Raw genomic sequence first — 26,957 nt, 5'->3', positions numbered from 1 at the left:
GGAACGGAGGCTGCGTAATCACACTAGCGCTTTTCTGCTCACAGACTACAGAGAGCTTACTGAGCTGAACACAGTGTATAGGGATGTCTCAAACTCAACTGAAGGTCTTGCTTGGCCTCCAGGGCTTATTCTGGGGACAGTATGGTCTGAATTATTACCCCTGGTTTACCCCTTCACGAGCACGAGTGAGCCCTTTCTGCTGATCTGCAGCCAGGCCACCAGAGAAAAAGCTTCCTGCCTGAGTGCGACCCTTGGGAGGTAGAGGGTGGGGATCTTCTTGGCTGATGTCACCGGTGGCTCATTCCTGCCCTCTCGGGTTCTTCGTGACAGGGCACTACAAGACCAACTCGGTCACTGAGCACCGCTCAGCTTGGGCAGCTGTCTGGGGGTCTGCAGGCTTCAGTCATCTCCAACATCGTGCTGATGAAGGGCCAAGCAAAGGTGAGCAAAGATCATCATTAATGGGAAGCGCTGGGGCATTGACTCTTCTAGGAGCTGTCATCTAGGGAAGAGTGGGAACAGGGCAGCGGGACACCGAGCACAACAGAGGGGCAAACCCAAGCTCGCAGGCACTCGCCGGAGTTTCAGCAACGCTGATTCTTCCAGTTCCACTGTGATCATTTCCTCTCTGAGGACACCACAGTGTTGTTCCCCGACATAATCCTAGGATGTGTTGGTCGGCTCCTGAGAATGACCTAGAAATAATGACAGGGAGAATAGCACCTGTAGAAAGACCAGGTGACTGGCGTCCTATGGCAGGAGACCGGATGGATACAGGATGGAGGGAACAAGGGGCCTTTGGTAGCAGAAAGGATGTGTCCCTGGGTGTAGCTGTTACTATTAATGCCATTAACGTCTCCTTGATGTTTCTGGGCATTGTATTTTATTTTCAAGTACAGCCTGTGAATTCTGTAGCCTTATTTCACAACAATATCAGAGGAGGCGATTGGATAGAAATACTCAAGCAGAGAGAATGGGGCATTATTCTCTATCCTGCACCCCTCTGCCAGCTTTGTGGGCAAGCCTCTCATATAGTCCAAACTGGCCCCAAGCTACTAACCACACTGCCTGGTTAACTCCTGAGACCACCCCACAGAACTAAAGGAACTTTGTCTCCTCCCCGATTCCTTTCTTCAGGGCTTAGGCAGGGCCTTAGAGAAAAGACCAGTCTAAGAAACAGCTGGGATACTCTCCATCTGACCTCTCTTCTTTCCCCAGGGCCTGGGCTTCAGCATCGTCGGGGGGAAGGACAGCATTTACGGTCCCATTGGGATTTACGTGAAGAGCATCTTTGCTGGGGGTGCAGCTGCGGCCGACGGACGGCTCCAGGAAGGTAGGCCTCCTTTCCTCCCCCTCCGAGTGTGGCTGAGAGGTGAGAAGCGTAGTCCAGAACTGCGTCTCAGGAGGCACCGAGAGCTGAAAATGCATCTGGGGCTTTCAGAGTACACTTCTGTGCTTGGGAGGGGTGCGTATCTCTAGTGGGAGACTTCTCCCCTCAAGGACGCCATCATAGCGAGGAGCAGACTATCATTCTTCTGCTCTCCAAGGGTACCAAGCACACATGTGGTATACTGATATACATACAGGCAAAATGCCTATACACATCAATTAATCACCTGTCATCAATCCATTAATTAAAATTCTTGTGGTGGTGCATGCCTTTAATCCCAGCCCTCAGGAGGCAGACACGGGTGAATCTCTGTGAGTTTGAGGCCAGCCTGGTCTACAGAGTGAGTTCCAGAACAGCCAGGGCTACACGGAGAAATCCTGTCTCTGAAGACAAACAGAAAACAAAACCCTTAAACGCATACACACACACAACACACAAGATTAATAAAATTTAATTCAAAAAATTCTATCTTCCTGTTTTTGTGGCATGCAAATTATGACAAGATTCAAATTTCAGCCATGTTCTTTCATGTGAGGCCATGGCTGCCTTGATGTTCCAACTCTGTGTTGAGTCATCCAAACAGAAATGGTAAGACTTGCAAAGATTTAATTACTTACTATCTGGCTCTCTACAGAAAACACTGCCAACCCAAGCACAGTGCGGCATCGGGCAGTGGGAGGCACTGGATAGAGAGGCCTTGGGTGAGTCAGGAAGTGGTGTATAGGATGCAGTGGCTGACAGGAGGCAGGTAGCAGGAGAACTGTTCAGAGGCTGGCACGGGAGCCTGGCACCAGAGGCTGTCGCCTGCTCTTGAGATTGTCTGGAACAGTAACCCTTCCAAGGACTAGAGTCAATGAGAACAGCCGAAGCCTGGGAAAAGGCAGTAAGTGGGTAATGAGGACGTGTGACAGCTTCCAGTTTCAGTCCACTGGAGAACAGGAAGAGGCCAAGGAGGAAGAGGAAAAGGCTGAAGAAGTGGGAACTGCAGGAGGGCGATGTGCCTGGCTGAGCACTAGATGGCGCTGTCCGACAGCCCACTGAAAAGCGGTCGCCAAGAGGGGGATCTTGGGGAAGGCGTGAATTAACCACAGAGGTGTGGAGGAGGGAGGGACTGAGAGGGGGAAAAGGACCAAGGGCAGGTCTACAGGAGCAGCCCAGGCAAGATCAGGAAGAGAAGAGGAGGCAGGAGAAGGGAAGGAGTAGGCCCGAATCCAAGGGGTGTGCTTTGGTGTTTCGTGACTTTTGGACTTTTGGAAACCATCAATGTTTTGAGGGGGGAAATGGTGCAGGGTGGGGTTATCTCCCTTAGTTAATAGCAATAATAAAAACAGAATTCCTACCAGCCCATTCCTGGTTTAGAATTAAGTAGCCTAATTGTTTTCAAAAGTGGCGTGCGTGCTCACGTCGGCTCTGGGCGAGCATGCTGGTGATGATGGGCTTGGGGTGCACCCCACACCACGAATGGCTGGCTTTCCTTCTCCTTCCGGAAAACGATTGTGTGAAATAGATCTAGCACAACCTAGGCTCATCAATGTTCTCCAGACACGACCAAAAGAGGGACATGGAAGACAAGCCCAGAACTGGGTTATTTGGCCTTTGGGGACAGATATTTTAATGACTTAGAGTCAGCTCTGGTGGAATTAAGGAGCGGACATTCTGAAGTTTTGGCTTTGCCTCTCCCTTTCTAAGCACACACTTAATTACGTTTTAATTCTGTTTATTTTGTAGCCCTGTCTAGCCTTGGACTCGATAAGTAGCCCAGGCTGGCCTCCGACTTCTGGTGATCCTGTAGCCTGTGTATTGGGATTGCATGATTAGGGTCGTTTGACATACTTTTCCCGCGTATGTGTTCTCAGTCATATGGAGTCTTCTGGTGACAAGGGTCGAGTTCTGTCATTGTTCCCTTTGGCTGCAGCGGCCCACCATTCTGAGCTCTGCAGCCTTGATTCGTAACACATAGACACACTAAACTAAACAGTATCTGAGCTAAAAAGAAGCAGTTATGACAAGCTGTTGGGAAACACAGTTAAAGCCAAATGGCAAAGTTGGCACTTGAGATTGGTGGCCCAGACAGTGCTCGAGTGTGGCAAACTCCAAAGGCCAAGGGCTAGGCTTGGCCTAGGGACAAGGCCCAAGGCCCCGAGTATATCCCGAAAGCCTGACTAAAGCTTGCTAGCTTCTGCGTTTCTCTCCCTCGACAGGCGATGAAATCCTGGAACTCAATGGTGAATCAATGGCTGGCCTAACACACCAGGATGCCTTGCAGAAGTTCAAGGTAACATTTTAGCCTCTGTCCACAGTCTGAGACCCTCAGTAGTGAAGTCAAACCTAGCCTCGTCTCCTTCCTCTGAGGCCACAAAATTAAAAATTGACCCTTTGCAGGGACCTAGCCTTTGCCTAGTCGACGCTGCCCTCGGGCACAGCGTTAAGAAAATTCCTCTACAAATGTTAGTAGAATCAGGACATTCAGACTACTAGAGGTTTATAAAACTGTCTCAAAACATGCATATTTATAATAGTAGATTTATAGATATGGTTTGAATTTTTGAGGTTATTTTGGAAGGGGGCTAGAGACAGAGTTTCTCTCTGTAGCCCTTGCTGTCCTGGAACTAGCTCTGTAGACCAGGCTGGCCTAGAACTCAGAGACCCGCCTGCCTCTGCCTCACGGATGCTGGGATTAAAGGCCTGCGCCACCACTGCCTTTTTGAGTTTGTAAAGAATCACTAAAAGGTATTTTGCGTCTCCATCCAGTTAGTTCAGTTCAAGAGTCTATCTGGGTAAGCACCCATGTCACATATCATATAACATATATACTCTGGGTACATGTGTGTGTACGCGTCTTGTGTAAGTTCTCACATGTTTGTATGCTATGCATACACACACACACACACACACACACACACACACACACACACACCCCTGCGTTTCCTTGGAGAACAGCAATCATCGTTACTGGCTGTCTGTTTTCTTTTTCCCACCTGTCTGAAAATGGCTCCAAATACCATCACTCTTTTCCAGCAAGCCAAGAAGGGGCTTCTGACCCTGACAGTGAGGACCCGCCTGACGGCACCCCCATCCCTGTGCAGCCACTTGTCGCCCCCTCTGTGCCGCTCCCTCAGCTCCAGCACGTGCGGTGCCCAGGACAGCAGCCCCTTCTCCTTGGAAAGCCCCGCGTCCCCTGCCAGCACCGCCAAGCCCAACTACAGGATCATGGTGGAGGTGTCTCTGCAGAAAGGTAGGAGCGCTGTGCCAGCCTTTGCCCACCGCTGTCCTAGGGGGACAGCACAGAACGGGTGACCAGCAGATGCTATTTTTGTCCAGCTGGACTTGCCATCGGGTCTCATCCTCCTTCCTTCCCTCTCTCCCCATCCCCTCTTCCTTTCTTCTTGCTTATTGAGTATGTGTTTGTGTATCCGCCACACAGGGAACATAGCTGAGATTCTCTTTCTGCCGTGTGGGTTCTGATGATTGAACTCAGTTTATCAGGCTTAGGAATAGGTACCTGTCCTAGCTAACCCAGACAATGTCTTTATGTCTTTAGTGAGACAGTTAGCAGGCATATAGCAGGGAAACACACACACACACACACACACACACACGGGGTGGGGGGAGTGGGCCAGACTGAACTCTGTGGCTAATATCCTGAGACCTTGAACAGTGCACTGACCCTCTCTGGGCCCATTTTCTTGTTCCTGCAAAACGAATGGAGGGTTGTTTGTTTGTTTTTAATCAAGCTGACATCCAGGGATCCGCAGCCATTCTCTCTGTGATCCCAGGTGCATGGCTAATTCGTAAAGGCTGGAGGGACAAGGGGCACTGTTAAGGGCAGAGCTGGGATCCAAGTGCAGTGATAAGCATCATGGGTGCCTGCAGGGCAGAACTTCGTCGGGCTGGTCCTGCCCAGACTTCCCTGTTGGAGAGTGGGGTTGTCACCTACCAGCCACTCAATTCAAGACTACCTTTGAGCTAATCTATTGATCCATTCCTTCTATTCCTTCCCTTGGAATATACTCCATGCCCTTCTGTTTCTCCCTCTGCCACCCTCTGTGCCCACAGGGCCTTTCCAGTGACCTTCATGCTTCTATTCTTGCCCATCTATATGTATTTCTCCATATAGAGCCAGGCATATTAATAAAGATGGTAGTTAAATTACACCACCTCCTCACTCCCGACCGTCCCGTGGCATTTTCTTATGAGTTAAACAGTGTTTGTTTCTTTACACCCGCCCTCTGTCTCCTCAGCCCACTCTCCCCATGCCTGCCCATGTTCTGCCCACACCGGCCTTTCTGGTCCCGCAGCAACAAGGCACCCTCCTCCCAGCCTCCACCTCCGCCCTATCTCTTCATCCTGGCTTGTTTTTGTTGTCCATGGTTTACACCAAATGTCGTCGCAGAGGCCTGGAGGGGCATCCCGCCACTTCCTAGCTCATTCCCTTTTACTTCCTGTATAATACTCATCAATGTCTCCTCCCTTCTTCCCGCCTCCTCTTGCTCACCTTCCTGTATCCTCCTCCCTGCCGCCTCCCCTCTCTCATTTCCTAGTGTTTCTCCACTTGACCTTACCACACCCCCTCCTCACCATCTGTTTTGCCCATCACTTGGTCCCTAAATGGCCCCTGTGTACAGTGACACTCCACACACAGGGGTGGAATGAGCATCATGACCTGGACACTTGCCTAGCCTAGGACGCCAGGTGTTAGAGGCTTCTACTAGGCTGGGACCCCCACCCCCCCAGGAAAGCTCACACTCCCCACCTTTCCCCCATTCTGCATTCCAGAGGCTGGTGTTGGCCTGGGGATTGGCCTGTGCAGCGTCCCCTACTTTCAATGTATCTCGGGCATCTTCGTTCACACGCTGTCACCTGGATCCGTGGCGCACCTGGATGGACGGCTGCGGTGGGTCCCCATTTCTCTTCCTAAATGGTCCCCTGGCTTAGAGCAGAGAAAACTGGCTTCCTTTAGGAGTCTCTGAGGTTGGCCTCAGGAGAAATGCGGAAGGATTCAGGCTCGACTCAGTTGTAGCACAGCCACAGCCATGTCAATCACCTGGGCATAGGGAAAAGGGGCGGGGTAACACAAAATCTCAGCAGCCCCACACCAAAGCTGTCGATTGAGTTCAGTGTTACTGATAGCCCGGAAATCTCTGCGTATGTTAAGAAACATGGCACCCGAGAATGTCAGACAGCAACGGAAAACAAAGGAAGCTTGCTCTAACTCAGGCTAGACTGACACAGAATCCGTAGTAACATAGACGTCTAGTGCAGGGTTTTCCTGTGAGCTCTTTGTGCACAACAGAGTGTTTTGAGCAAACCAGCTGTGGCTCATGCACACCCTCGCCAAGAGCGCAGAATAATTTCAGATAGAGGCTGCAGTCCCGCCTCTCTCCATAGAACTTCTGCCTACAGCAAGCGACCTGATTGGGTAGAAATCGTTATCTCAGTTTAACCCAGTACAACACTTGCACAGTGATGCTGAGGTCTGCCAGAGGGACAAATGTATCTTTCATGAGGACGTGCGCTGCCTTTGTAAACAGGAGACTTTTGCCCTGCTTTAATTCCCCCTCTCCGGGATTGCAGTGTAGGAAGGCAAACCCACCTCAGGTGGTGTCTGGATAGCAGGTCTGAGCTGGAAACTGATCTGTGCTGCCCTCTGCAGGACAACCACTGCTATTGTGCTTGGGATACAGCTGCAGGGATAGGGGTCCAGCAGTGAAGCTGGGAGACCTGACTCCAGAGCCAGGGCATCTAGCTGCAGGGTTGGAGGACCCCCTGCCAAGTTAGGGTGCTTGCTTTAGCTCTTTTGCCCTCTCCCGGAGGCCCACAGTGGGGTGAGGACTGTTCTGTGCTGCGTGGGCAGAGGTCTTCCATTATACCTAGAGAACAGGCATCATCTTGGCACAATAAGGGTCTCAGCTTAGCAGAAACACAGAAGGGAACAGGGGGCCACAGCAGGGGATGCAGAATAAGGAGACTCCAGTCCTTCTCAGCCTGCTTTCTTATAGAACCCAGCACCTCCAGCCCAGAGATGACCCCACCCACAATGGACTGGTCCTTCCCCATCCATTAAGACAATGCTCCTCAGGCTTCCTCCAGCCTGATATTCTGGACACATTTTCTCAGTTGAGGCTCCCTGCTCTCTGGTGACTTTAGCTAGTGTCAAGTTGACATGCAACCAGCCATGATGGTTTATATCAGCAATCCTGTCTTTTCTAGTTGGGTTCTTTTTCTGTGTCAGTGGTTACATCAGCCAGTCTTCTGTTACATAGCAAACACCTGAGGGTGTCGGTATATAAGAAGAAAGGTTATCGTGACTCCTAGCGTCAGAAGGTCCACGTGTGTCTGACCCGCCCCACTCCGTGTCGGTCTGTGACGTGGAAACACATGATGGGAGAACAAGTGTTCACCTCCAGGCTGGAACTCTGAAAGAGAGATGAGGACAGGGTCACACTGTCCCCTGTAAAGGTGCATCCCCAGTAACCAGAGGGGCTTGCCCTGGGCCCCAGCTCCTAAAGTTTGCACTGGTTCTCAGGGCCTTTGCAGGGTACTCATGTAAAGCACAGGAGTTGACAGTAACTAGTGCCCCATCTTGGAACTAAAACAAGTCCTCGGCTGCTATCCTTGCTTCTCTTCACAAGGACCTCTGCTGCATCGCACCTCCATCATTTCCTTTACCTTTAGCACACGCTGCCCAGTCCTTCCTCCTAGCCGCTCTCCTTCTGAGGACACCGAGGCCCAGGGTGTGATGAGTTACACCCTGGCTAATCGGCTAGAGGGGATAAACCGCATCCTCAATCCTGATCAGGTCAATAAGAGAAGGCGAGGGAAATCGAGACAGGTGAGCTTCTGTCTACTCTGGACGGCTCTGGATGTGAAACACTGGCCACACTATGGCCCACAGTAACAGGAGCAGATGGCTGCTTGTCCCACCCTGTTCCGAGTTTTGGTCAGGCGGTATAGAAAGTCTACTTGCTGAGATGTCGTGAGCAGCCTTGAAGGAAGTAGGTTATTAAATAGAGAAGTGGCCCTCTTTCTGCTACAGTCATTTGTTTTATTTTGAGGTTCCTGTGGGTGTTTTTCACAGGTGTGGTGATGAGATCGTGGAAATCAACGAGTCTCCAGTGCACTGCATGACCCTCAATGAAGTCTACAGAATCCTGAGCCACTGTGACCCTGGCCCCGTTCCCATCATCGTGAGCCGACATCCAGACCCACAGGTAACGTGCCGCCGGGCTTTCCTCTGCCCAGGCTCTCTCTCTCTCTCAATATTAAAGTCAGGACAAGAGCCGAATGGAAACAGGGATGTCACTGGCTAGGGTTTGAACCCTACTTCCCTAAACTTGTTCAGACTATCTGTGGGAACACATCTCTGCAGCAGAGACCCCCCCGACAAACTCCTAGACGGCAGAAGCAATGGTTAGCCACTTAGGAAAACCTTATAGCTAATTTACAAGTTTAGGGTAGGAGGACAGAATCCCAGGGTCCTATAGAGCAAACAGAAGAGCTCTATTTATGTGTCTATCTGGTGGGCAGTCATAATGGGAATAGCTGGAGCTCAGCCATGAGGATTGAGAGACAGCTCAGCCATGAGGATTGAGAGACAAGCAAGCTGATGGTGCAGAGTCCCGAATCAGCATGTGGCCTTAATAAAGAGACTGACACGGAAGAGGAGAGCTCAATAAAGCAGAGCCCGCTAGAGTTTAGGTGTCTCTAGACGGGGGCTGCAGAAAGTCATTCCTGCGTGGGGGAGCACAAAGTTCAAATTCAGAGTCTGAAGGGACTGGCCACAGCTGGAGAGTGGATGGCAGGTTTTGTGGACCAGGTGAGATTGAGAGCCGATGCTGGCTGGGATTGGTCCATGAGGTGTTGCCACACGGCTGACATTCTGTGCTCTTTTCTGGACCTGGTGAGGAGCTACAGGCCAGAAGCTTTAGATGTAACTGAAGGCGTAAGTCACAAACAATGCCACACCAGTTTGGAATTAAGATTAATAGGGTAGTATTTATTTAAAGAGGAAAAAACTTACAGATCTCTATCCCAGACAACAGCCCTCTACGCAACCAGGAAGGGAGTCTAGTCACCTGCAGAGCAGGAAGTGAAGAGAGAGAGGAGAGGGAAGTGGCCGCTTTTTTAAAGGGAGAGAGACCACGCCCCAATGGGCTGGTATCTCAGCAGCTATAGGCTGGAGGAGTGGGAGGACCTCCTGCAACATGTAACAGGTTCATAGTTGGTCGTTCCAACCTTTGGACAGAGTAGCGTGGGCAGAGAGTAGAAGGGAATGGATGGCGAGGCCCTGGTCTACACAGAAGGCCTGGAGAGAGACTACAGAAGAAGGAATTCGAAGCCATACTTGGGAAGATTCAGCAGTAGCTCCTAGCTCCTTAGCTTTGGGCTAAGGAGAACATGACTAAGGGATTGGGATAGGAGACAATGACCTAGGAGTTGGGGTAGCATGATGGGGGCGTAGATGTCTGTAGAATATCCAGATAGAAACACCCCATAAGCAGCTACCCTGAGGGTCAATGTTGCCGTGATATCCAGGCTGGTCCTAGACTTGAGACTTGATGCCATGGTTATAGATAGGTGAGAGCACCTTGGGGAACCTGGCAGTGGTCACTCCAGCTGTTTATTGACCTTTCCCCTGTGTGTGTCAGTCGCGTTTGCCAAGCTCCCGTTCACAAACGAGGAAAGCAAGACTTGAAAGGCCTATGAGCACAGCTTATGAGTCACAGAGACAGGCAGTCAGGCGGATAGGTCCGTGGCTTGAAGGCCGCCCACACTGTTGTGCAACCACCACCAAACTTCGCCCTGAGAAACTGAACGCTACCCATTAAACAGTTCCCTCCCCGTGTCCCTTGGTCATCACTTTTCTGTGTTCTGTTTTGCCTACATACCTCTTATTAGCAGAACCATGGCACATTGGCCCTTTCGTTACAGCCTCAAGTCATTTAAGGTTTATCCTTGTCATAACCTCTGCCATCTGCCTGCCTTTTGAAGGCTGACTAATGTTGCCTTGCATGCCTAGGCTGCATTTTGTTCAGGCACCCAGCTTTCAATGGATAGCTGTTTATTTCTACTTTTCACTCTTGCAGCAATGCAAAAAAGACCACAGGACGCATACATGACTTTGAGATGCTTTTTAATTTCTTGGTTTTTTTTTTTTGAGACCTAGTCTCACACGGTAGTTGAGGCTGGCCTTGACACTCACCATGTAGCTCGAGCTGACCTCAAACTTGAAGCAATCCTCCTGTTTCACTCTCCCAAGTGCTGAGATTGAGGCACAAGCCACCACACCTGCTCTTATTTATTATTTATCCGTCTATTTATTTAGTATTCCTTTGTGTGTATACCCAGATGTGGGTCATCTGCTATTTCTATTTTTAATTATTTAAGGACTCTCTATACTGCCCTCCATAGGCACTGAACCGCTTTACATTCCCATCAACAGTGCTCAAGAGTTCCAGTTCTTCCATGGCCTTGCCAAGACTTGTTATTTTGTGTGTGTGTGTGTGTGTGTGTGTGTGTGTATACGTGTATGTATTAGTACAGTACCAGGAGAGGCTCGAAGAGGATTTTGGATGTCTTGGATCTGTTCAGTGTGGTTTGGGAACCAAACTCTGGTACTCTGGAAGCGCAGCAAGCATTCTTAACCACAGAGGTCTTTCTCCAGCTCCAAGACTTGTTCTTTTCTGTTTTTTTTATATTTGAGTTGCTCTCCTAATGGGTGTGAAGTGGACACTTCTCTGCGACTGATATTTTCATCCAGTGGTCAGTGGTGTTGAATACCTTTTCACAAGTTTGTCAACCATTTGTATATTTTCTTGGGAGAAATGTTCCCCCAAGTCTTTTGCTTAATTTTTAAATAAATTTTGGCTTTTGTTACTGGTCTTTATATTTTGGGTTTTAACTGCTCACTAGATACGTGATTTGCAAGTATTTTTCCCATTTTGAGAGTTGTCGTTTCAGTCTATTGACTTAGAATGCATACTTTAAAATTTTGGTGTTAATTTTTTTATAATTTATTTTAACTGTTTAAAATTTTGTGTATGTATATGTATCAATGTGTGGGTATGTGTGTGTGTATGTAGGTGCCATCAGAGGTCAGAACACTGGGTTTCCTGTAGACAGATGTATGCTGCCCAGCATGGCTGTTAGCAACTGAACTCTGGTCCTCTATGAGAGCATATGTGCTCTTAGCTTCTGAGCCATCTCCCCTGCCTAGGAAATTTATTTCCTCTTTTGTTTCTCATATTTGGGTTACCAATAATTTATTTTATAAAATACCCTCTTTCCACCCTGTGAAGATTCTTACTGTTATAGTTTATAGAACAAGAAATTGAGGCTTAGAAGGTTAAGCTGTGTCTAAGTATATTGCGTCTAGACGATGGAGAAACTGGCATGAGATATATGTCTGCTTGATTTCTAAACTCACACTTTATCAGTCAATCAATCTATCATCTCATTCATTCGTTCATTCATTTATTCTTTTCTTTCCTTATTTGTTTTTTATTCATTTTTATGTGTATGGGTGTTTGCCTGCTTCTGTCTGTGTGCTACATTCATGCAGTATATAGGAAGTCGGAAAAGGGTGTTGTATCCCTTAGGACTTACAAACAATTGTTAGCCACCATGTGAGTGCTGGGGACCCAACCCTGGTCTTCTGGAAGAGCAGCCAGTGCTCTCAAGTGATGAACCAGCCCCTCACAATTAACTGTTACTGTGAGGGGACTAATGGCTTGTGAGCATAGCACAGGCCCTATAATGGTCATGGCGATGACCGTGACTCTGAGGTTACATCACTGCTAAGGGAATAGCTTCCAGAAGTAGACTACGAAATGGTGACTTTGCCTAGAGTTTCACAGTAGTGAGGAAAAGGTTGGAGAACCAAGGGGATCAATGGACATTCCTTTATTGATGGACACAAAACACCCGGAGGACCCTGGGGGCTTGTTGATACCCAGGGCACTTCTGGAAGCTGAATTGGCCAGCTCTTTGCAGAGTGGAAAGTGGAAGCCCTGGGCATGGTAGGTACAGTCTTGGGAATCTGCTGCACCTGCCTCCTCTTCTTGCTTGAATTGATGGTGGATCTTTTCCAGGTTTCTGAGCAGCAACTCAAGGAAGCTGTGGCTCAGGCTGTGGAAGGCATCAAATTTGGAAAGGAGAGGCACCAGTGGAGCCTGGAAGGTGAGGGGCGTGGTGGTGGAGGTTCCCTTAAAATATCTCTGCCTCCTTAGGAAGTTGGGGATTTAGCTATTAACCCACCCTCTGCCTCAGCAGCATGAGAACAGTCATGGTGCGTACGCGTGGCATTTGACAACGACGGTAGAAAGACAGGGGCTCGCCAGTAAAGTCTGGCTCTCATTTTTGCTTTGTGCACAAAGTACAAGGTTTGTATTGTTTTAAATGCGGCAGGTGCTCAGCGGTCATTCCCAACCCTTTCATCACCCGCCAGACTGCCTTGCCTGCATAATGCCCCGTAGGCTTTGGGTTTGCAATTCCTAATCTGTTATAATAGACATCGAAAAATCCCTAATTAATCTCGACCTGCTATATTATTCGACCCCATCCTCACATCTGATTTTTTATGTACATGGTATCAGAATAAGGGAGACCCTGGAAGGCTCCTTGCCAAAGACACATGACCAGTACATAAAGAAACTGGTCTCAGGGGGTCAGGAACCTGGCTCTCTAGGTGGTTCCTGTGTTTAGCCTTTGAGCATTCTCCGGGTTGTCCCAGGGCATGCATGTCCAGGCTGTCCTGAAGAGTTAGCACTGATGCTGGCAAGGAGGCTGAAGTGTGTGGGAAACATTCAGAGGAAACGGCAAGACCACACTGTGTTTCCACTAGGTCCTCCTTAGGGCTCCACTCACCCCAGATGTAAAGAAGCCCACGGGGGTTGACAGGGAGCACCCCCACCTCATGAGCTCACTGCTTACAGTGGTAGAAGGTACGGTGATTAGATGCAGGGCAATGTTGCTTTCATACCTTCCTTTAGTGTTTTAGGTTTCTCAAATAAAGACATGTTATCCTACAACCGAGATAAAGCAAAAAGCTCCTCCTTAAAGGGTGCTTGGGTCCAATACTGCTGGCTTCAGTGCTTTCTCGTGGGAGCCTTTTTGGCTCTCCTAACTGCACCAAATGAACCCACATACAACCAGGCCTCCATGGCTCCCAGTCCCTTCTGGAAAGGGGTACCTGCGACTATCTGCCACTAGAAAGAACAGCATCTTGGGATGTGTAGGTGCCACTGCTCAGAAAACCGCAGTGTGTGAGACAGAAAGTAAGAGAGAGGGGGCGGGGCTGTGGCTTCACTTCTTTTGTTGGAAGAAGATGGTACCCCATCGGGTGTGGGTCTCAAAGCATGTCCACATGTTCTTTTCCTTCGCTAGTGAACTGCGAGGCAAGCAGGGCAACGTTGGAATTGCAGCCCCTTTCACACACACACACACACACACACACACACACACACACACACACACAGAAGTGGAGTGTTAGCCTCCTCCCAGGAAGGGGACACAGGCAGAGTGCAGTGTTTAAGATGTCCTTTAGGTTAGCTGGGGGTCCGCTACTATGCAAGGGAGCAGAATAGAGAAGTGGAGCTTGGTGGAATTGGAATCAGCCATCCCTGGGCCCCTATAGTCAGCATGATCCATTCGGCTTACCCCCAGTCGGCAGCAATGGCTAGCTCGGTCTAAACCACCCTCACTTCCACCAGGCCCTGAGACTGGGCTGTTCTCACAGAAGTACAGTATCTCCCTGCAGCTGAAAAGCCCCAAAGCTCACAGCTAACAGCTAGCCACCAGTTTCCCCACGGCGGGGACACCGAACTCCTACATGATGGGCCATGCTGGGGGCCTGAACGGTGCACTTCTGTGTCTGTCACTTGCAGGCCCAGAAAGGCCGAATAATTTTCTCAGGTAGAAACTAGAGAAGGCATGGGGGAGCCCAAACCCAAGGCTGCCAAGCTCCGAATCTGAGGTGGCCCGCCACTGAGCAGTGGGTCGTACAGAGCGCTTGCTACCTGCAGCCTCAGGGGTGTCTGCTCTTCTGAGGCTCAACTAAGGTGTCTCCTTGTGCTCCCTGTGCAGGTGTCAAAAGGCTGGAGAGCAGCTGGCATGGGCGGCCCACCTTGGAGAAGGAACGCGAGAAGCACTCGGCACCTCCGCATCGAAGGGCCCAGAAGATCATGGTCCGCTCCAGCAGCGACAGCAGCTACATGTCTGGGTCACCCGGGGGAAGTCCCTGCAGCGCAGGTGCGGAGCCACAGCCTTCTGAGAGGGAAGGCTGCACCCCCAGCCCCAGTCTGCCCCCAGGGCAGGAGCAAGAGCCCCATCCCGGGGTCCTATCCAGGCCTCAGCAGGAGAGCCCACCCCTTCCTGAGAGCCTGGAAAGAGACAGCCATCCGCCACTGAGACTGAAGAAATCTTTTGAGATTTTGGTGAGAAAGCCGACATCCTCCAAACCCAAGCCTCCACCCAGAAAATACTTTAAAAATGACAGCGAAACTCAGAAGAAACTGGAAGAGAAGGTCACAGACCCTTCTGGCCACACCTTGCCCACATGCAGCCAGGTAGGAGGGTGTGCGCGGTGGGACACGTGTCCCCTGCGTCTGAGCAGCTGCCCTTGAGCCTTAGAAATATCTTCAGGTTTCCTGTACTTTGGCGTAGAGAAACACTCTTAGGCCCACGCTGGAGAGACACGTGACTTCGCAGGACCAAAATGGAAGTCCTGGGCCTGCCAGCTGTTGGCAATAGCGTTCAGAGTTTTTTCAGCGTGGCGAAGCCGCAGCAGGGTCACTCCGTGTTGGGAAGGCTGAGCCAGGGAATCTCAGGTGCTCTGCTTACCCACAACTGTCACCCAAATAACTAAAAGCGAGGGATGACTAATTGCCTGTGGGAATGCAAGGCGATTGTGAGAAACTGGTCACATTACTCGTTCTCCCATAGGTGGGGAGACTAGCGCTACTTGGCGCTTCTTTGAGTGCCTCCCTCTACCGGCTGTTGTGAGAATTACATCCCCCTCAGTGTTTAGCGGTCCACCATCCACATCACCCTGTCAAGACCTTCTTCCCTCAGCCCCACTCCTCAGGGAAGGCAGGTGGACAGAAAAAAGGAGCTGGTGAAACTTTTAACGAAGGGCACCATGCTAGATATGTTTATGCAAACCGTCTCAGTTCGTCTTTGCAGGAGTCTGAGGGCGAGGGTCCCAGTTACCAGAAAAGGAACTTTGAAGTTCACATTGCTAGAGATAGCGTGTAAAGTAAGGCCTCTGGGAATCCCCTAGAGGAAGCTAAATTGCAGGTTGACAAACTTGGGTGAGGTGGTTGTGGGGAGGGACGTCTTGAGTTCCCTAGCTAAGGCACAGTGGAGGAAAGGAGGAGCCATTACCAAACAGGAAGTGCAGCCTTTCAGACAGCTGAAGGGCAGGGCTGGCTAGCAACCAGGGATGGGCTAGCCCGTGGATCTGCTTCCTTGACCCCCACTTCAGCAAATACACCATTGCTTCTGAGTCTGAGAAGGCACATCAGAAGCAGGTAGGTGAGAAGGTAGACTCTTCGCCTTCTTCCTGCAGGAGAACAGGTGCACCATGATGCCCTTGGGCCGCCTGATTGGGTGGGGCCCATGTAAGGCAGGGAGCCTTGCCAAGTTAGGCAGTCGGCAGAGGAAGCAGGTTTTTTACAGGGCTACGGGGACAATCAGGCAAGGAGCCAGGTGTTAAATACAGCACAAAGACACTTGGGCATGAGTTCACACAGGTGCAGCACACACGCACTGCTTTCTCTCAGACTCAGCATCCCACATCTTGAGCAATTTGCCCCACCCTGCCTTTGGCTTCCTTCCCTGTCCTCCCCAGCAACATGGTCCCCACTAACACAAAGGCCATTCTGTGACTGCCTTTTTTCTTCTTTTTTTTTCCCGTCCTCTCTGCATTGTCTCCCAGGGCCAGCAAACCCTTCTGTAACATATTCATACAACCAGCAGAGCATTGTTGTGCTGGGAGAGCCAGCACAAAGACAGGATTCTATCCTGGCAGAAAACAGGAAGCAATTGAGTTTATGCACCGTGCTTAACACGTCCTTGGCCACTCCTGGGCCTGTCTGAGTGGCTCTTGTTGCCTGTGGTTCTATGTTCAACCTGTCTTGCACTCTCTCCACTTTCTCCCTCTCTCTCTTCTCCTCTTCCTACATTCTTCTCTAGTTGGCCTTTCTGCTGTCTTTTCTCTCTAGGACCTTTCTGCTGTCTTTTCTCTCTAAGACCCTTTGCAAGCAGATAGTACGGCAGTCTAGGCATATTTCCCATTTGATGTCACTGAAGACAATCCAATGTCCTCTACCAAAATGACCTTCAAGGTATTTCGCACGGCGCTGGAGAGATGGCTGCTCTTCTAAAAGATCCAAGCTCCATTCCCAGCACCTACATGGTGCCTGTAACTCTGGTTCTCGGGAGTCTTATGCCCCCTTCTGGCATCTGTGGGCACTGCACTCACATTGTCTCACCATACATACATTGAAGAAAACTATATTGTCTTCTCTGCTGAGTCCGTATCTCTCACCCTCTTACTTTCTTTCCTCCCTTCCCTCTCATTCACCAAGCACTGAGCCAGAAAACATTTGCCTGAAAAAATTTTGTTCAGAAGTCAAATTAATTTTAGAATTGACTTTAACGACCTCTTCCAAAGAGAATACGATGTCAGAGGTATTGGAGGAGGTAGCTCATTGGTAAAAGGCCTGAAGAGAAGCATAGGGGACTGAGTGAAGTCCCAGAACCCCTGTCAAAAACAACAACAGCAACCCAGCACAGGGAGGCAGATGCAGGCAGAGGCGGATCCCTGGTCCTTGCTGCCAGTCAGCCTAGTCTATTTGGGGCACACCAAAAGAGAGAGAGGGAGAGAACTGGAATGGTCTGGACTTTTGAAACCTCAGAGGCCACCCCCAATGACACACCTCACCAACAAGGCCACACCCCCTAACCCTGCCCAAACAGTCGACCAACTGGGGTCCAAACATTCAAATATATGAGCCTATGGGAGCCATTCTCATTCCAACCACCACGGGCGTACATCAGGGTCTTTTCCAAGATGCCGTCCTAGCATTGGCTATGCCTTTCTGTAAAAGCACTCAACAGTCACCTCACAGAGCCCCTAACAGGGTGCAGTGAGTTTTCCTGTGTGGTAAACATCTTGGAGAAGCCCAGATGTTTTTATTGGCTTACTGTTAAGTGCTAAGGGAACTAGCTCAGGAAAGCCTTTGGAGGCTCTGACCTTCAATGTTTCTGAACACTCCCTTAAGTCTCCACCCTAGAGCTTGGGCTGGTCAATGACTGTGGTCACTTTCCAACTGTTCCAGTTCTTTCTTTCCCAAAGAATGTTTGCAGACAGCATAGACACTAAATCTGAGACCCTGGACATTTGGCATGTCTTAGGTTAATCCTAAATGAGGCAAATGCTCCTGCTTCTCTCCTTCCTCTGGATGAAGGCCTATAGCCTTGTCCCCTGGCCCATCGTGACCTGACTCCTCAATGAACAGGACTTGGGAGCCGCCCCAGCACAGAACATTTCTCTTCCCTGCAAACGTGTTGCAAGCACCATTTAGATGGGCCTTATCTTCTATGGGGCACCGTGCTTGGTTGCCTGGCAAAGTCTCAGTTTTACTCCAGAACCATATGCAAAGCATTTCTCTAGCAAGCCTTCCGTGCTGCTGGGGTCCAGCTGCCCTCTGCTGCCCCTGGACCCTGACCCTCACTCAGGCTGTATGGTGACTCTACCTAAACTGTAGGTGGCTACTCGGTACCTGGTCCAGTTCCTCACAGGCTGTTTTTAAGAAGGATCTGGAGGCAGCAGCCATCTCCACGGAGGAAAAAATCTGCACTAGATCGGCGGTGTCACTCTAGGTGCTGCAGAGGGAGCCAGAACACAGAACTAGATACTAAGTACCCCGGGAATCTCCGCGTGGAGCTCAGTTGGTAGGGTGCTTTCCTCGTAGACAAGAAGCCCGGATTTGATCTCTAACACTTGGAATCTATGGGCTGGGGACATGGATGCGGGAGCAGTGGGCCATCTCTGACTACACAGAGTGCTTGAGGCTAGCCTAGGACCCATAAGCCCTTGCCTCAAACAAAAGAAACAAGACTGGGACTGACAAGCAGGCCCAGCGGGTAGAGGTGCTTATCACCAAGTCGATGACGTGAGTTCGATCCTCGGGGCCCATGTGGTAGAAGGAGAGAAGGAATTCCCACACATGGTCCTCTGATCTTCCTGTGTGTGCCGTGAACACAGTCAAGAACGTCATTTGAAAAACTTAAAGCCAATGAGGGAAGCATGTGACATGCTTTTCTTTTGAGCGGTCCTAGGTCTTAACGTAGGCAGCCTTAGAGGGCGGTTTCTTTGGCCCCTTCCCGGGTCAGGTAGTGGGCCAGCATGCTTTTGTAAGCAAAGTAGTCCCAGCATCTTTCCCCTCCCCACCTCTTGTGCCCATCACAGATGGCCAGCAACTTCCAGTGTCTGCGACGCATGCCCATATTGAGCCCAGCAAGTTGTTGGAAGCCTAGGATTACCAGAGCATCCAAAGTGGGGTTAACTGTGCAGCAACAGCCCAGTGTGGGGGAAAGCAACCCTTCCCCACCGCTGCTGCTGCTGCTGCGAATGTCCCTCTAGAGGTGTCTCAATACTCACTTTCAAGTCCTCATCAAAGAGTGCCTTGCCTTCTCACAGCTGGAGGCTACCGTTTTGACACGGTCTGGCTTCCTGTTTACACCACAGGAAACCAGAGAGCTGCTGCCTCCGCTGCGACAGGAAGACACAGCCAGGAGAAGCCCGTGCACCGCTGCCTGCTGCCCAGGGCCTGCAGTCAGCATACAACCTTCGTCCTCTACAGAGGGGGAGCCAAGGAGGAGTGCCAGTCCAGGTGAGCCCCCGCGGGGGTCTTCCAGAAGGAAGGTCTTCCTGGAGAAAGTGCTAGGGATCAAGCAGGAACCTAGAGTTTGGGCTGAGGTCAGGGCCTTGCATGGACACAGTGGACACCGCCAGTGACTGGGGTTGAAGGGACAGTGAGGCTTCCGGGGTGCTGGGGCAGGAGGACAGGGGCAATGCTCCTGGCTGAAGCAGTGATTTCAGGGAGATGGTGGTACAGATGCCGGCCACTCTGGAGGGGTCTACAGGGAAAGATGGCCAAAGATTATAGCTCACCCAGCAACCCTGAGCAACTGCATTCCCCGGGTGTCGGCAGGACAGCGTACGTCATCCATTATGCTCGAACCTGAGCGTGCAGCATGGGAAAAGCGTGAGCGGTGCTTGCGGATGGTCACCACATCCGGGAGGTGGATAGCGGCGGTAGGTCCAAGTGGTGCACCTCAATACAACGCCATAGTCTGAGTACTTACTGGCTTACTAGAAAGAGCAGAGGATCCTGGGTTTACCCTTCTTTAACAGTGATCCTGGGCAGTCTACTTTGCTTTTGTGGGCTCGTTCACTGGTCAGCAAGTATTAAAGACCACACAGAATGCAGGTATGTGACTCACTGCGGCTAGGGGTGTGTGAGGCTGTGTTTGGGGCCAGGGATGAGGGAGGAAGGGATGCTCCAGACAGGTTCCTGCCCTGAGGAGCTCCCAGTGTGGCAGAGGGGTGAACGGGGAAGCTACAAACCACATCCCTTAAGCACACAGAGGCCTCTGGAGAGCAAAGGACAATGTAAGTGGAATGATTTAGACATCTCACCCAGAGAGGTGCCCCACTGAGGGAGACTCCACTTCCCCACCCTCCCTTCCCTTGGTTATCCTAATTGAGGACACACCCTCATCTGCAGAGGGTTTGCCTGTAGAGCTTTGGACTCTTAATCCTTACCATACCAGTTCCTTATAACTGAGCAATCTGTAAATGCAGAAACAGTCTTAAGGACGACCACCTTGCTGAAGTCCCGGAGTCACTAGTACCCACCCAGGGCTTCACAGTCGTGTATGGCTCTTCTTTGGTGTCATCAGGGTTCATTGCTCTGCTTCCCTTGAGGCACTGTGGCAAGAGACGGGAGGGAGCGGTGTTCCTCAAACAAGGGCTCATTCTTACATGAAGGCTCTCCCTGAGACACGCGGCCCAAGCGGCCTGGTCTTCAGCAGACGAGGCTGAGGCGTGAGAAACACAGAGGACTGACAGTGACATCCCTCTTGAATGTCACTCAGGGGCCAACCACCCCTGTTTATAGGGAAGGGAGCCGAGTGCAGGGTTCCCCCTGCCCACGCAGGTAGATGTCAATTTAATGTCTGCCATCTTATTCTGAGGAAGCTCTTGCCATGTTGCCCCTTGGACAGAGCAGCCAGAGGATATCATGGTCACAAAGCAGGTGACACAGTGAGACACCTTGTGGGACTTACCACATCCCAAATGCCCAGACTGCAGCCAGATATATCACCTCAGAACTGAGGAGTGGACCTTTCGGATTCCAACGTAGAGCCCAAATTCAAAATCGGTGACACATAGCTTTGTTTTTTTCTCTACCTGGAAGAGCTTAATCAGTTCTTCTGATTGAGAAAAACTCATTTTCCAAGCAAGCTGTTCCGTGACCGGAGTGTGGGCAGAGCCTCTCACTCCTGCAACTTCACGACTTCAGGAGCAGGTACCAGGTGCATAGCTGTGCCATGTGCCTTTGAAAGGAGCGAGCCTCAGTAAGTTGTGTGCACCCCACCGGCAGGCACAGTCATCCCTCCTGCTCTTGAGTGACACGGACAGTCCAGGTCAAATAGGGTGACCCACAGGAGGCTTGTGGAGTGGAGGTTTAAAAAGCAAAAGAATTGCTTTCATTTCTCATTTCTCGTAAGTGATCTGGGTGACCACTTTAGACGGTGGAGAGGGCCTCTGAGCGGGCAGTGAGGTGGCAGTGAGGTGGCAGGGGGTCTGGACTGCTGGTCTGACCCTGACCACCCTGGCCCCTCATCCGTCTTGATTGCTAGAGTCCTCTCTTGTCAAATGACAGAGCAGGTACTTCCCAAGAACACGTCCAGTTCTAGGATGTTAAGATGCTATAGAAGGGTCTCTCCTCTGGCTCTTCAGTTCTGCCTGTTGGCACTCCACTTAGGTGACAACCCTTGGCCCTGGCCCCTAGCGTGCCCACTGTGTTCTGCCCCAGGGGTCTTCAGCATCGTAACTTGAATTTGCAGAGAAAATCCCCAGTGAGGTGCTCTGCTCAGGTCTGGCTTTGTTTCTGCCCGCCAGCGTCACCAGGAAAACACCCGCTGCTGAAGAGGCAGGCTCGGATGGACTATAGCTTTGACACCAGCACCGAAGACCCTTGGGTTAGAATTTCCGACTGCATCAAAAACTTATTTAGCCCTATCATGAGTGAGAACCATAACCAAATGCCACTGCAGCCCACCACCAGCCTGGGAGAAGAGGATGGGACACAGGGTCACCCAGAGGGGGCCCTGTCAAAAATGGATACTGCCAATGGTGCTCCCCGGGTTCACAAGTCGGCGGATGGCTGTACTGTGAAGAAGGGGCCCCCGGTAGCCCCCAAGCCAGCCTGGTTTCGTCAGAGCCTAAAAGGTCTGAGGAATCGTGTCCCAGACTCCAGAAGACTTCCGGATGTAGCCTCGGCCATTCAGCCAGCACCTGTTTCCAGGGAGTTATCGGGGCCACACTCACAGGCCTCCTCCTCCTCCATCAGGCAGAGAATCAGCTCCTTTGAAAACTTTGGCTCCTCACAACTGCCAGAGAGAGGAGTCCAGAGACTGAGCCTGCAGGCCGCCTCTGGGGAGACCACCAAACTTCCAGGAAAACAAGATGGAGGACGGGTTTCTGGTCTGCCGGGGCGAGGGCCTACAGTTTCTGCTAAGCACAGGCAGGCAGCAACAGAGCCAATAGCCACAGGCTTCACTAACACCTCCGAGGTCAGGGACCCAGGTGTGTCTGAGTCCCCTCCCCCAGGCCAGAGACCCAGCCCCAAAGCTCTCTCCCCAGACCCTCTCCTGAGACTGCTGGCTGAGGATGCTCAAGGCCCGGGCATCAAGATGCCAAGTCAGCGGGCACGGAGCTTCCCCCTGACCAGGACCCAGTCCTGTGAGACAAAGCTCCTGGACGAAAAGGCCAGTAAGCTCTATTCCATCAGTAGTCAGTTATCATCAGCCGTCATGAAATCCCTGCTGTGCCTCCCGTCTTCCGTCTCCTGTGGCCAGATTGCCTGCATCCCCAAGGAAAGGGCATCTCCAAAGTCACCTTCTGATAACAACACAGCTCCAGAAGGTCCTGGTGAAGTCATTGCCTCGGACACAGGGTTCTCCCTCAAGTGAGTGTCTGTGTCCTGCTTGCTCTCCACTGTCCCCATTCTTCTAGTCTATATTATATGGCAATTATCTATATTATATATTAACGTTTCTCAGTTATGCTAGTTAAAAAGTCTTTTCACCTCATGTGTATGTGTACACGTGTGCATTGTAGCTCTGTCCTCCATGTGAAGGAGTTGTTTACACAACCTCTGACTTGACTTGGATGGGAAGTAGGGGACATAACCAGGCCCACAATATCCACAAGGTGGATGCATATCTGAAAGGCCCGCTCTCAACTTATGGAGCACTGGGTGAGGCCAGGAGATGCTCTCCAACAAGAATCTGTTTTGCTTTTTAATGGTCCCAGGACCTAGGCAGGGAGTAAAGACGTTTAGTCCTGTTTCCGTTCTGGCCCTTACTCTATGAGCGGAGTCCTGCCCTGTGCACCCGGCTTCTCTCTTTGGCTGGAATTAGGAGGTGGATGAGATCTGCTTCACAGACATGTGGCTTGGTCGGGGGATCTGAGGCCTTCTCCAGCAGGGCTGGGACGGGTCTAGCCCTCTTAGATCAGCTGTGACTTATTTATTACTTATGCTGCTGCAGATGACTACGTCGTCTCAAATAATAGAATTCCTGAAGCGCCGAGTCCTTTGTGGGATGGGGTAGTTCAAGAATCCCGCTTTTCCCACGGTGTTCTCTCTGTTTGTGAAAGCCTTTCAGAGCTGAGAGAATATTCAGAAGGCCTCACGGAGCCAGGGGAAACTGAGGACAGGGACCACTGCTCTTCTCAGCCTGGCCAGTCAGTTATCTCCCTGCTGAGCTCAGAAGAACTGAAAAAACTCATTGAGGAAGTGAGAGTCCTAGACGAGGCAACACTGAAGGTAGGTTTCCTGTGTGCACATCTGCAGGGACATGGGCTCCCCGTGGGCTGTTGGGGCCATCTCAGCTGGGCCCAAGAGGGGAAGTAGCTAAAGAAGTTTATGGTCCTCAAGGCTTGTCATTGGGCTGGCATCAGATGGTTCAGTGGGCGAGGGCAAGGGGTGTGAGCAGATCCTTGGGCCTGACATCCTTTTACCATTTCCTGAATGAGAAGGGAGGTTCATGATGCGTCTAAACTCAAGTCTAGTGCTGCGTGAATATCCCATGGGCTGAGGACCTGGCATGAGTGTCCAGAGAGAAGCTGCATGGCATAGAGCCACCAGTGGTAACCAGCATGGGGGAGGTAGGCTCTCACGCTGAGGCTGCTTTCATTATTTCCATGGTGAACCTCAAGGTGAGCTCAAAAGGACCTCTGTGCTTCATCCGCATCTTTCGGAAAGTCCCGTTTGCTCGGTTGTTGCTGAACTCAGCTGAAGGTGCGTAGAGAGGGAACGACCCAGCCAGAGCCAGCAGTCAGAAGCGGGGCTCATGGACCTCACTCTCTGGAAGCCTGCTGGGGTCCATACCCGTTCCTGCACTGAGATGATGCAGATGGGGAGGGAGGACTCTCCTTTTCTATTGGAAAGCTGTGATTCTCCACAGCTGCCTTTCTGAAGCCAAGGGTGCAGTTAAGTTCGATGATTCTAAGATGCCTCCGGGCTGTAGTTTCTCCTCTGTGGTTCTCATTAATCACTTGTAGCCTGCACAAGCCACACCAGTCCTCAGAGCCCAGTTCAATGCAAATAACATGCTGGAGGTAAAACTTGAAGGTCAGAGCCTAAATGTTAGTAGAATACTTTTTTTTTTTTGTAGCATGGCAGTTACCCATAGGATTAAAAAAAACAAAGCCTGCAGATAATCCCTAAGATGTGGCCAGTGTCGGGTCAATGGGGCTTTTACATTCAGGTTAACCTTCTGTCCCAGGAACTCCCCATTAAAAGATGGCAGAGGACCTACAAGTCAGGGGCTCTGGTAGTCCTTGACCAAGGGACTGCTTTGCCATGTTTTTATTTCCCAGTGCCCTGTACCAACTAGTGGCCCAAGAACCATGGCCTTGAAAATAAATTTTACTTGGTCTTTTAAAGTTCTCACACTCCAGATGTCATAAGACCTGAGATTTCTTACCGTTTTGTTTAAAGGGAATGAGTCAGTAGCCCTGAGTCTGCCTTCCTCCAAATTGGATGTGTTTGGCTCTCCCTGTGTGCCTGTTACTCATGCCCATCCATCTTACCTACGTGTGTGACCTCTATGGCTCTTGTGGGCACCGAAGCTCCAGGTTCCAAGCCTTGACTAGAATGGAATCTCCTGCCTTTGGGTAGTGCAATTAGGTTATCCTGGCTCCTGACCCTTAGTTTCTGTTTGTGCCCGTGTGTGCGTACACATTGGCACACCCATGTACAATGGAGCGAGGTGCCAGCTGGGCCCCTCACTGCTGCTATGCCTGTGGAAAAAGTAGAAGCCAGCAACCGTGAAACAGCACTGGCCCCCGAGAGTTTGACCCAAATCCCACTACCTGCCCTTGTCCCACAATGTCAGGGTAAAGCAGCATCTTCCAGCCTGGCTGGATCTCTAGCTGGCGTAGCCTTGTGTAGCCCAGCCTGTGGGAGTTGGGTGTGAATGGGAGAGTAAGAGAGAGAAAGCCGGGCTTGCTGTCTTACATACATTTGTTTCCCCTCCCAAGCTTCCTGTAATTCCTGTGTGATGAAACTGCAGCCTGAGGAGGTGGTAGTTCTGGCCCAGCTGGTGTTTAATGAAACAAGCCAGCATGTTGCAAAAGCACGTGTTAAATTGTTCACGCGGCTGCCTGCGGTATGGCATTTGTGAACGTATATCATTTTCCTCCACAGCAATTAGACAGCATTCACGTCACCATCTTACACAAGGAAGAAGGCGCTGGCCTCGGGTTCAGCTTGGCAGGAGGGGCGGATCTAGAAAACAAGGTGATCACGGTGAGTGGCCCAGGATTCGGCCTGCCGGAGGCAGAGTAGGTTGCTGTGGGTGGGAAGACCTGCCTGGAAGGGGTCTTGTGATGGGGAGGAGTTTAAAAGGAAAGCCATTGGGACTTTCTCAAGAGGCACAGTGTGGGCTCCTATCTGAGCCAGACTTAACTCTTTGACATTATATGCCTTTCCATGAAGAAAGGTCTCTGTGCACCCTAAATGGCCCCAGTACATTACAACAAACACTAAATACACATGGAGCATTAAAAAGTATTGTGTCTGTGTGAGTTTATGTGCACACATGCACACACGTGTCTGCGTGCGCATGTTCTCCGCCAGAACATATGAATGGAACGTTTGTATGTCTTATACCTAATGCCTATATTCTTGAGACTATGTGGAGGATACTTTAAAAATGGAGAACAGAATCTGGAAATATTTCCATCAATAAAGCACTTCCCTTGCAAGCATGGGAAGCTCGGCCTGCTTCCCAGAACTCAGGTTAAAGGAAAGGTGGGAATGGAGGGACGTTTATAGTCGCAGAGCTGAGGAAGCCAAGACAGACTCCCAGCTGTCTGTCAGCCAGCCTAGCCTACTTGGCAATTCCAGGCTCCTGAGAGACCCTGTCTTAAAACACAAAGGGAATGCTGCCTGAGGTGTGACAGCTGAGGTTGTCCTATGGTCTCCTCATGTTTGTGCACACACACGCTGCTGCACACACACACATGTTCATACACGTGTGCGCACATATACACACATGGATTGGGGCCAACTTTGGTAAAATAGCACATAATTTCCTTTGGAAATACAGCTTGTGGTAGTCACTAGGATTTGGAAAGGTACACTATATAACCACAGGGCATTTTTAAAGCTCCGGACTAGGACTGTCGACTTTTCCTTACTATGTAAAAAGGAGCCCACGGAAGGCATATTGCTTGCAAAGGAAAGGGCTGCTCTGCTTTCATCCACTTGTGGACATGGTTACTATGCTATGCGCAGGCCACACACGCCATGGTGTTCATCCAGCGTCTGTGGAGCTTGTCCCAGCCTTCTGTTCTGCAGGACCCAGAGTCTGGGATAGCATGGGGAGGGGCAGCAGATCTGTATCTTAGGCATCTTCCCTTGTGGCCCTGTAGTCGATTCTGGCTTAGTTGATCTGACCAGCATGGGCTATTGCCCTCACCTGCAGCTTCAGGTCCCCAGTTGCTGACTTGGTTATTCTCAGGCCTCTGACTTCCTGATCCAGGCTGTGTGGCATGGGATCTGGGACTCAAACTCAGGCCTCTAGGTGTGGTGGCAAGGACCTTTCCCCACTGAGGTGTCTTTCTTTCTGGCTGTAAGATAGGTTCCCCCACCCCCCGGCATATCATGCAGAAACAGGAAAGGGATCAGCTGGAGAATGAGGATGTCCAGGCAGCCTAGGATTGTGCACCTCAAGGACGTCCAGTAGAAATGGGATCTGAGTT

At 50.8% G+C, this 26,957-nt stretch overlaps 1 protein-coding gene across 5 annotated transcripts in view; it reads left to right on the top strand.

Annotated features, from left to right (window-relative positions):
• Il16 (interleukin 16) overlaps positions 1 to 26,957 on the top strand; it is an 80,214-nt gene that overhangs the window by 49,736 nt on the left and 3,521 nt on the right. For 3 of the 5 annotated variants that reach the window (XM_075953038.1, XM_075953039.1, XM_075953037.1), the window contains exons 5-16: positions 331 to 441; positions 1,219 to 1,333; positions 3,592 to 3,665; positions 4,409 to 4,625; positions 6,167 to 6,284; positions 8,469 to 8,601; positions 12,481 to 12,568; positions 14,474 to 14,955; positions 19,143 to 19,287; positions 21,585 to 22,653; positions 23,346 to 23,514; positions 25,399 to 25,500. In XM_075953038.1, coding sequence (XP_075809153.1) covers positions 331 to 441; positions 1,219 to 1,333; positions 3,592 to 3,665; positions 4,409 to 4,625; positions 6,167 to 6,284; positions 8,469 to 8,601; positions 12,481 to 12,568; positions 14,474 to 14,955; positions 19,143 to 19,287; positions 21,585 to 22,653; positions 23,346 to 23,514; positions 25,399 to 25,500 — 2,823 coding nt within the window. Of the gene's footprint in view, positions 1 to 330; positions 442 to 1,218; positions 1,334 to 3,591; positions 3,666 to 4,408; positions 4,626 to 6,166; positions 6,285 to 8,468; positions 8,602 to 12,480; positions 12,569 to 14,473; positions 14,956 to 19,142; positions 19,288 to 19,780; positions 19,888 to 21,584; positions 22,654 to 23,345; positions 23,515 to 25,398; positions 25,501 to 26,957 lie in introns of those variants that run through there. The other 2 variants (XM_075953040.1, XM_075953041.1) reach the window with 2 other exon arrangements.

This window comes from Microtus pennsylvanicus, chromosome 18 (assembly GCF_037038515.1).
Source record: "Microtus pennsylvanicus isolate mMicPen1 chromosome 18, mMicPen1.hap1, whole genome shotgun sequence".
NCBI classification, from domain to species: domain Eukaryota; kingdom Metazoa; phylum Chordata; class Mammalia; order Rodentia; family Cricetidae; genus Microtus; species Microtus pennsylvanicus.
Note: the sequence above shows the minus strand (reverse complement) of the source record. Positions and strands in the feature narration are given on the sequence as shown.